The sequence below is a fragment of the Priapulus caudatus genome, unplaced genomic scaffold (assembly GCF_000485595.1).
Source record: "Priapulus caudatus unplaced genomic scaffold, Priapulus_caudatus-5.0.1 Scaffold92, whole genome shotgun sequence".
NCBI lineage: Eukaryota > Metazoa > Priapulida > Priapulimorpha > Priapulimorphida > Priapulidae > Priapulus > Priapulus caudatus.
In genome coordinates, this window is record NW_014577153.1 from 594,084 (window position 1) to 604,289 (window position 10,206).

At 45.2% G+C, this 10,206-nt stretch overlaps 1 protein-coding gene across 1 annotated transcript in view; it reads left to right on the forward strand.

Annotated features, from left to right (window-relative positions):
- The window catches only part of LOC106804901 (5'-3' exoribonuclease 1-like), a 33,311-nt gene that overhangs the window by 18,350 nt on the left and 4,755 nt on the right, over positions 1-10,206 (forward strand). Inside the window, exons 11-26 of the mRNA XM_014806291.1 lie at positions 270-530; positions 1,471-1,593; positions 1,820-1,894; positions 2,294-2,381; positions 2,618-2,731; positions 3,313-3,408; positions 3,791-3,967; positions 4,261-4,343; positions 4,660-4,737; positions 6,144-6,336; positions 7,040-7,172; positions 7,601-7,670; positions 8,040-8,214; positions 8,971-9,111; positions 9,316-9,559; positions 9,758-9,972. Of these exons, the coding sequence (XP_014661777.1) occupies positions 270-530; positions 1,471-1,593; positions 1,820-1,894; positions 2,294-2,381; positions 2,618-2,731; positions 3,313-3,408; positions 3,791-3,967; positions 4,261-4,343; positions 4,660-4,737; positions 6,144-6,336; positions 7,040-7,172; positions 7,601-7,670; positions 8,040-8,214; positions 8,971-9,111; positions 9,316-9,559; positions 9,758-9,972 (2,266 nt within the window). The remainder of the gene's footprint in view (positions 1-269; positions 531-1,470; positions 1,594-1,819; positions 1,895-2,293; positions 2,382-2,617; positions 2,732-3,312; positions 3,409-3,790; positions 3,968-4,260; positions 4,344-4,659; positions 4,738-6,143; positions 6,337-7,039; positions 7,173-7,600; positions 7,671-8,039; positions 8,215-8,970; positions 9,112-9,315; positions 9,560-9,757; positions 9,973-10,206) is intronic.

Below are 10,206 nucleotides of genomic sequence, written 5' to 3' on the forward strand. Positions count from 1 at the left end.
CGTTCATTCATGTTTACGTTCATTCATGTTCACGTTCATTCATGTTCATGTTCATTCATGTTCACGTTCATGTTCATTCATGTTCACGTTCATGTTCATGTTCATTCACGTTCACGTTCACATTCACGTTCACGTTCATTCATGTTCATTCATTTTCATGTTCACGTTAATATTCACGTTCACGTGTTCTCATGTTCTGGAACTTGTGTACGTGAATTCGTTTTTGATTCCCAATGTGACCTCATGCTCTCCGCCCTCGTACGCTGCAGGATACAGTGTCCCGAGGACCAGGTCTACCACCTGCTGCATCTGTCGCTGATGCGCGACTACCTCGAGTACGAGTTCGCTGAACTGAAGGGGGCGCTGTCGTTCCCGTTCGACCTGGAGCAGGTCATCAACGACTGGGTGCTGATGGGCTTCCTCGTCGGCAACGACTTCATCCCGCATCTGCCGCACATGCACATCCACGACAACGCGCTGCCCATCCTCTGGAAGACCTACATCAACGTCATGCCACGCCTCGACGGTGAGTGTGTGTGTGGGGGGGAGGGAGAGATGGAGGGAGGGAGGGAGGGGGAAAGAGAGAGAGAGAGAGAGAGAGGGAGGGAGGGAGGAATGGGGAAGAGTGCGAGAGAGAGGGAGGGAGGAAGGGGGGAGAGAGCGAGAGAGAAACAGAAACAGAATGAAGTTGGAGATGGGGAATAGGAAGGGGACCGAGAAAAGGGAGTCAAAAACAAGAACTGGTTCTCTACTGTGGTTGTCACCTGCGTGAACCAAGATCGGAATCCTGCGGGGATTTTTAATTTTTAGCTCACCATGACATCGTCAAGCTGAGCTATTGCCATGGGTCGTCGTCCGTCGTACGTCCGTCCGTCCGTCCGTCAACATTTGGTTTCGGTCAACGATAACTCAGGAACCGTTTGACCCACATGTTTGAAATTGGGTGTAGTTGTTACTGATATGCTCCCATATGGAACGTTCTATTTTGGAGCACGCCAGTCGGCGTACTTTCGAGCCACGGCGATTTTTTGGGAAAAATGGAAATTGCCATTAGTCAGTTCAGGTTCAACGGATTTTGCTCATTTTTGGTATGTGAATGAATAAGGGCTAGGGGTTTTGATATTTAAAAAAAAATTATGCAAATTAGGTAGGTTTATGCAATTTATGCAAAAAACGCCGATAACAAACAGTCTGTGGTGTCACACTCATCTGGTTCGTTTTACAAGATTTCATTGACAATATCTTTAATGCAAAGGGATGTAGTAGAAGAGTGAGGTGGGAGTAACAAAACCATGTCCGTATGGATTGTCTGATGAAGTTGCATTGCTATGTTTTTGTCCAACAAGTTTTACCTGACAGGAGAGATGTATATGTCTGAAGTCGACTATGAATTCAATATGATCTCTTACGACAAGTAAACGTTGGAGAGTGCATGAGTAACAAATGTAAATTCGTCGTGTTTTGCTGCAGGATCAGCATTGCTAAAGGCGTGAAAGTCGGGATAAGTGTAGGCCCGAAGGATATGGACCAAGAGGATTTAGACAGTGATATGCAGCGCCAGTGGAAGCAGCAAGTTAATGCACTCTCTACACGGTAAGAACGCTCGCTCAGTGGTGTAACACTTCTGCTCGGCATCAAGTCTGCTGCTGTTTTGCTTGTACTGCGCTAGAAAATCTGTAGGATCCTCTCTTGTTCGGCAGCGTGTGTGAGTTTTGAGATGTGTGCATTGTCGCTATGTCGCAGCAGTTCAACCGTTTTCTCTCTCCGTGAGGTTTGATTGCGGTGTGCTTGTAAACCCATCGCTTGTTGTTTACTACAGGTGTCACGACAGGTGGGGAGTGAAGATCGGTGATACTCATCTCTTGCTGGACGTGCGTCCGATCAGCGGCAAAAAGTAAGTGCTGGCGCAAAGCAGCGATACGTTCTCTATGTCTCCAATCTCGAGTTGTTTGCAGTATAATTGGTTCGTTGATGGAATTGCAGAAGTACATCCACAATTGTCGCGCTTCGCTCATGACGGTTTGGCCAGAGTGTTCGTCTATGTCTAGGCTACCTCATCGCCAATCTTCATTCTTACTCTGCTTGAAGAAACATATTCGTGTAGCACACTCACTCTTACTTGTCGTGCATGCGGTTGCTCGACCTAGGGTCATAGTTTGTTCGTAGGTACATAGCTTGTTCATAGAATTGGAGCTTGCTCATAGGATCATGGCTTGTTCATAGGATCATAGCTTGATGATAAGATCATAGCTTGTTCATAAAGTCGTGGTTTGTGTGTGTACTTTCCCCGCAGGTACGTGTGTGAAGATGATGGAAGGGTAACGCTTGAGAAGCAGTGGGTTGAGAAGCCGATCCCGATGGTATATCAGCTCTGTGCCAAGGTGCGCATTGCTTAGTCGCAATTTTATGTCGTGCGGGTTTTTTATCGCATTCTAGATCATGCTAGAGGTTGAACAGTGTGTCATAACAGCCGTGTGCAACTGGTTTGTGTCGTGATTTATATTTCATGTATTCTGGGAAAAAGTTTTGGAAAGAACGTCAGCACAGTGCAAGTGAGACAGATATATATGTGATAATATGACGTGTATAAATACGTGTATGTGTATATTGTTTACAGGATCTGATTGTCGAGGGTCCAACATACAAGCAATTCAAGACAATTGATGAGTTTTACAGCGTGGGCTCGGATTGCTTTATGTTAGGGCAACCCCACTATGGATGCATGGGTCAGGTATGGAGAGTAGAAGCTGCCATTGTTAGCCATGAGTGTCTTCAGATTCAAGATTCAAGATGTTTATTTTGTGCATAAGTCGTGTATATACAGTGTACAGCGGCATATAGGAAATATACAAGTCAAGTTAATCTAGTTTACAAAGGAAGCACAGGAGTGGCGAAAGAACCCGCAGGTTATCAACGTCTGCCACCCCTCAAAATAAAATGTCATACTAATAGTAGGCAGATGGGTCATTATAATATACTTGGTTGCCACAGTGGATGGTGAGCATGTGAAACCGCAAACACATGACAGCGAAAATGATCAAAACATATGAACGATAAAACTCAGACGTGTTGTCTTCACTCTCAATTGTGCCATGTGTTGTTGTGGCATGTCAACTTTATATAGTTTAATTAGAAATTTAATAATTCGTTAAATATTACATTTACAACCGTTCATGATTTGACTCTCTTGTAGTGATTGTTGTTGATGGACAAAGGTAACTGACTGTTTGGTAGTTTTAGAATTATTTATAGTTACATATAATGACCAGTGATTTTCAAACATTTGCTAAGATTTAGTTTGTATCTGTCTAGGTTCTGGAAATTGACCCTAAGTATAAAGGTCGTATTCGCATAAAAGTTGAAGTGCTGCCAGATTTGAACCTGACGCCGGTGAAAGGGAGAGAAAATGTATGTCACCTTCTCTTTCCACCATAATTAGAGTAAAAAGTCTATATTTATATACATTCACCACTGACTACACTGATTGTCGGTATCTATCTTCGAACGTAGTCATGACCCTGTGCCCTATCAACTTTCATCAACGACGGTGTATACGATTGCATTACCAATCGTGGAAACAGCAGTTTCATCTGCAACATTTCCATTCAGCAGCATAGTGTTGTGTAATACTTGCATTGCAGTACAAGTGTGGCTAATAATTTGATGGAGAGACGCGATAAAAATCTGTGTAATTTCTGTAGAATGTAATTATAGACACATACAGGAACATCATAAAAAAAACCTAAATATAGTGTGTGACGTGGATAACGCACGCTGTTCGTTACATCAGGAGCTGCGGATCAAGTGGATGCCGGGTTACGTTGCGGCGAAGCATCTCTGTGTGAGTAGCAGCATTGTGTCTCGCATCACAGGCTCGCTGTATCTCATCAAGGGCCCGCGAGGCCATCCTGACCCACAGAACGCCAAGATTGGACTGAATCTCAAGCTAAACAAGACAAACAAAGAGGTCAGTAAGCGGCATGTGGATGAATCCTCATTTCCAATGACAGAGAGAAGTGATGTGGTGTGTGGCGTGTCTTTATTATGTTGCTAGAGATGTGCCTGTCTACCGACCTAACGTTTCGACGCTGGAAATTCTGGGTTGGCTAACTGCAAGAGAGAGAGAATTTTTATGTGGTGTTATGTAGTGTATGTATGCGCTTGCACATCAGTGTTGGAATGAATTGAAAGGTACAAAGATTGGTTGAATCTGATGAGCTGATGCTAATGAATGCATTCATTCAAACTTTGCCACTGCAGGTGCCAGGCTACACAAAGAAGATGGACGATAACTGGTACTATTCACCAAAGGTGCTTGAAGACGTCGAACGATATATGGAAAAGTTAGTTGACTTCTTCTATCTTCGATTTATTCGGTATACGGCAGGTAACAGGCGAGTGACTTGTGTTATCGAAACCTACTCAAATCTGATTAATAATGACACTTAAGTGAAACACGATTACAACCCTAGTTGCGTGCGAAAGGTTAGGTAGCACCGTGTTTTGTATACACATTCACTCGAGTCTTTATCATTGCTCCATGCCTAACTTGATGCACTTACACTGAATGTGGTGTTTTTGATGAAGCCGTGCTTATTTCCGTTACCTGTTTGGATGTTTATTTGGATTATGATTTAATCGCTACATGTTCCGCTGCAGGTTTCCGGAGTTGTTCGAGAGCTTGGCAAACTACTCTCACGATGTATACGAGGAAGATATCTACCCAAACTCAAACGGGTGAGCATAGTAGATGATCGCAGGATGTTGATTTGTTCATATTTCTTGGCGTTTATCTTGCAACTGCTGCAGTAAGTCTACACGTGCATCATCATCAACGTCATCAGCGTCATCATTAGCATCAACATCGTTATCATCAGCAACAACAACAACATGAGAGTGACCATTCTAATTGTGATTACTATTTCCACGTTCCTTGCCCCAACCATCAGCAACCTGTCTTCATTATCATCATCGTGTCTGTTGCCATAGTCACCTCCACCAGCATCGTCATTGTCTTGTGAGACGGATAGTGATGCAAGATGAAATTATGCTTGTATTGCCATCCGGGACCAAGCAACTTTAGTCGTCCTGACATAGACAAGTAAAACAGTCGTAAAAACTGTTGCCGACAGAACACTTAAGTGACTCTAGATCTATTATAAAAATGGTAATAAGGGTAACAATAAATTATTATAATTATTATACATTAGGCTAAACAAAAAAATTCCTTTGGTTCGGGTCACATGGATTGTGAAAATTAGGGTAGGTAGGTAGGTATAAATAATTTTTTTTCCCTGCAAAAACATGGGTAGGCAGGAATATAATGTTTTTAATTTTTTTATTCTTATATTTTTTATTTTTATTTTTTCTATTTTATTTTTTATGCTTTTATCGCCGATAGTATACTAAACAATCGATATTTTTCGATTGTTGCAAAATGTGAACACCTGGATAGTAGTGTTAGGAATCGCTCCAAAAACGGAGCTCGATTAATCGTCTCTTTGAACGAGCGAGTAACCAAAGTGTAAATGGCTCTGCGGCCGCGTATAGCACGATAGCATGCGTATACTATATAGTACGCGATTGATCGCGTACATCAAAGCCGGCCGCCGCGCCATACGACCTTCAGGCTCTGTTTATGAAGTAGCCGGCCCAGGCTCTATACGACTGTTTCACGTTGTAGGAAACGTTGGTACGAACTGTTTCACTTCTCGCCAATGAAGTTCTGTTTATAATACAATAATAAATATTTTGGAACTCTCCTTAGGTAAATAAAATGACAAGAGTCGGATATTTGAATATGTATGATCGGCAGGCGGTATCTTTTAATTTGATTTTTTCTTGAAACCCTCTAAAAGTGACCGCAGTCGCTCATTTTTCACTCCGAAATGTGAAGTCGGGCGGGTGACCCGAACCAAAGGTAATTTTTTGGTCGGCCTTAAAGTAATAATATATATTATAATATATTAACTATTAGTATATTATTAGTTAGTTATTAAATTAAGCATATATATCATTTAAGTTAAATATATTAGTTTATTAACTAAAATAAGTAAAATGGCTCCGGATTTGGCGTGAAATCGGGCGAGGTGATGCTGCGAGGAGGAGGAGGGGCTGACGTTGTTGTTGTTGCGGGTTTCCAGCGAGAAGGGCAAGGAGATTGTGCGCTTCATTACGACGCTCGGCTGCAGCAAGCTGCCACCGGAGGAGATCGGCACCAAGTACCTCGCCGAGCCGCTCGTGCGCGCCATTGAGGACGAGGCGAAGAAGCTGCGCGAAGCCCGCACGCCCGGCAAGACGGTGAAGATGCAAGTGCGCTCGCATCTCATCTACCGGGTGAGTGGCCGAGAGATCGTCGTCGTCGTTGTTACCATCGCTGTGTTAATCGTCGTCGTTACCATCGCTGTGTTAATCGTCGTCGTTACCGTCGCTGTGTTAATCGTCGTCGTTACCGTCGCTGTGTTAATCGTCGTCGTTACCGTCGCTGTGTTAATCGTCGTCGTTACCGTCGCTGTGTTAATTGTCGGCGTTAGGCAAGAGCAGTGATGACCCGTGATGGTTAGCACTCGGGGAGTTTTGTGATGAAGGGTCAGGGTTTCAAGTCCCGCCGTGGTCACTGCTGTCGTGCCCTCGAGCAGGGCACTTTATCCCGATTAACTTCAATCGATGCCTGCTGTAGAACTGGGTCCCCACGATGCTACCTCGGGAAGTTGACATATAATTCTGACAGCATTACCTATGTAAACCCATGCCTTTAACGGAAAGCAACGCCTTAAGAGTTCTAATTCTTGATGCTAAGTCTGCGTGAGATATCCATTGCTGATGGGCCAATTTTTCTTTAAATTTGATGCCGTTTTTCAAACACGGTGGCAACACTGCACCGTCTCATGGTTCGTCCATTGTTTTGTTTTCTCAGCGTTTCTATGTTTTGCTATATTTCATACATTGTAATGTGCACGTAAGCATTTTAATCTAACATGTGCGACATTATTACTATTGGCTTGTTGTGACTATGGATCGTTGTTTCGTGTGTGCGCAGCCCATCGACAACCCGGGTAGTCTGCAGGCGGACACGACGACGACGTACGCACTGTGGGATCGTGTCGTTAACGCACGCGACGGCTACAGCGTGCCGCTGGGTCTCCGCGGCACCGTCGTCGGCATCCTGCCCGGTGAGCACGCATCCACATCTCTGCCAGCTAGTGTGAGCAGCTAGTGCACATCGTCTAGGCCACAGCAGTCGTGCCGATCATGCGTGTTTTACCTTGGGATATGCTGCTGAAATGATATGATTGCATGTAGTACATGCTGCGCATTAATGGCATGATTCAGAAATGGCCGTACAAAGCCATTTAGTGTAATTAACTACTCGACTAATTTCATAATTGACTGTAGTGCTCGTTTTTTAATCAGTAAAAAGTGTTAGTTGCACCATTAATCAACTCTGAGACGTCGGAATTCCTATATTGAGAATGAAAATCCAAAGAAAGTGTTGACTGTAGTGTTATATCGGCATTACAAGCACTTGCGTGCACTCCTGTTTCTTCGTCCTTCTCGCAGGCTTGTGTGTTCCTAATGCATGAGCTCTATTTCCTTGCAGGAGCCACGAGTGCTTATGTCCTGTACGAGGTTGTGTTTGACGAAGCATTTCCAAATGCAATTACGATCAGGTGAGAGTAAAGTAGTGTAGTAGCAACCTTAGTAGTAGCATCAGTAGAGAGCAGTAGCTGCAGTAGTTGTGGTGTTAGCAACAGTTGCAGTAGCTGTAGTATATGTCCTGGCAGTTGCATTAGCAGTCGAGCATATTTTACAAAGTAAAAAAACTGCATACGCATCAGGAGCGCTTGATTAAATCACTTGTGTCAAGTCGTGCACTCCTGAAACTATAGTGACTCGCACATAAGTAATTGCACGCAATTAATCAGTAAACAAATTAACAGTGAAATTTGAGGTGAATTTCCCCATCTGCTCATGCTTTGGTTTGCCCTATCGGTTCGGGTTATGGCGATTAAAGGCATCGCGTGTTGTTTGCTGTACAGGGGCTCGTCGGACTGCGGCTACAGGCTTCCTGCATTCGCGCTGATCAACCTCAGCCATGGAGAGAGGAAGCTGCGTGGGGAGCAGACGCCTGAGGCCGGGCGTGGCCGCAACGAGCCGCGTGCCGCACAGCAGAGGTTCAACCACAGTCCCAACTCCCCGTTCGTGCCACAGCAGGTAAGGTTCAACGTCCAACTCCCACGTATCGTGCCACAGCAGGTAGGTTCAACCACAGTCCCAACTCCCCATTCGTGCCACAGCAGGTAGGTTCAACCACAGTCCCAACTCCCCATTCGTGCCACAGCAGGTAGGTTCAACCACAGTCCCAACTCCCCTTTGCTGCCCACAACAGGTAGGTTCAACCACCAGTCCCAACTCCCCATTCGTGCACACAGCCGGTAGGTTCAACCACAGTCCAACTCCCTTCCGTGCCACAGCAGGTAGGTTCAACCACAGCTCCTCAACTCCCCATCTGTGCCCACACCAGGATAGGTGGCAACCCACGAGACCCAACTCCCCATTCGTAGCCAAGATAGGTTCAACCACAGTCCCAACTCCCCGTTCGTGCCACAGCAGGTAGGTTCAACCACAGTCCCAACTCCCCATTTGTGCCACAGCAAGCGGGTTCCCACGGTTGCAAGGCAGCTGTGAAAAGCTAGAGTTACGTTAGTCGTTGCTGGGAACAGCGTGGTTGATCGCAGGCTGATTGGTCTGCGTTGCGTCAGAATGTTATCAACGACAACAGCAACCTTCATTTCCAAATTCAACATTTATTTGTTCACATTCAACATTTGACGTCCATTCATTTGCGATTTCAACTGACAGCCACATAGGCTTACATCAGGTACTCAGATATGGGCCTCATGGTGTAGATCTTCTCAAATCTGGGGGGGTAAAGTGTTTGCTATACCTGTCCCTGTGACTTTTCTGCAGAAGATCCATCAGCCAGGATCGTACCCACAAAATACACAGCCACAGTTTGTGACTCCGAGAGGTCCAAAGAAGTACAGTCCGCTGCCACAACCTACTCACCAGGCAGTCCAAACAAGCGGCGGATACACTCATCGACAGAAGGTAGAGGATGAATAAAAACCTTTCTTGAAGGTGTCAGCGTATAGGTGCACATGTGGATGAGAAGTAGTGGTGGCACATCGTAGAGCAATAGTGCAGCTGGGGAAAACTTTTTTACTTTGGGAAATATTAAGTATAAAAATTTGGTAATATTATATCTAATGACGTAGCAAAATTTGGCACTTACATTGTGCAATGACATTGCAGAATTTGCCGCCTCGTCTTCAGCCAAAGCCGCAAGCGACCGACGAGTTCTCACAGATGTGGCAACAACTGCAATTAGCTCCATCTAACGGCAACGTTGCACCGCAGACACTTCCACCTAGTGTGAATACAGCAGTTCCAATGTCTAAAGAGAACGTTCCTAGCGTTCGACAGTCAGCTGTCGATCAACAACGGCAGGCATGGCAGGGGATTGGTCCATCCCTGCAGCAAGCAGCGAAGGCACTAGGTATGCACTCACGAACAAACTGAAAGCAGTCAATTTACAGCCAGAATTATGATAATCATTCGTCCTGTATGCTCCTCACTAGTGACTATTCACATATTGAGCCGCAGTAGTGTACAGGAGCATGAGCCATGCATTTTTGCTACTGCTTGGTAGTTATGGTGACGATTTGGTAATCACGTAGCTACCGTTTGTGTCTAGGGAAGAGCAACATCACTGCCGAGCGGAGCCGTGCGGCACACGAGAACGAACCGCTTGCACCCCCTCAGCAGCAACAGCAGCCTCAAGACCAGAAGCCGTTGCAACCGCAGGAAAAGCAGCAGCCATGGCAACAACAAACACAACAGCAGCAACCCGCAAAACAGCAGCCATGGCAACAGCAGCAACAAAAGCAGCTGACGCAGTCTAAAAAAGAGGTACATTTGTTGTCTTATATTTTATTAAGGAATCAACTAGACTGATCCTTAATTAGTTGTATGTAAGTGTATGTTAGTCATCCGTACACTCCACTGGTATACAAATGTGCGCGTACACTCATTGGGCGCATCCTTCGTTATTACATTGAGCTGACTACTGGCATTTTGTGTGTGTGTGCGTGTGCGTGTGCGTGTGCGTGTGCGTGTGCGTGTGCGTGTGCGTGTGCGTGTGCG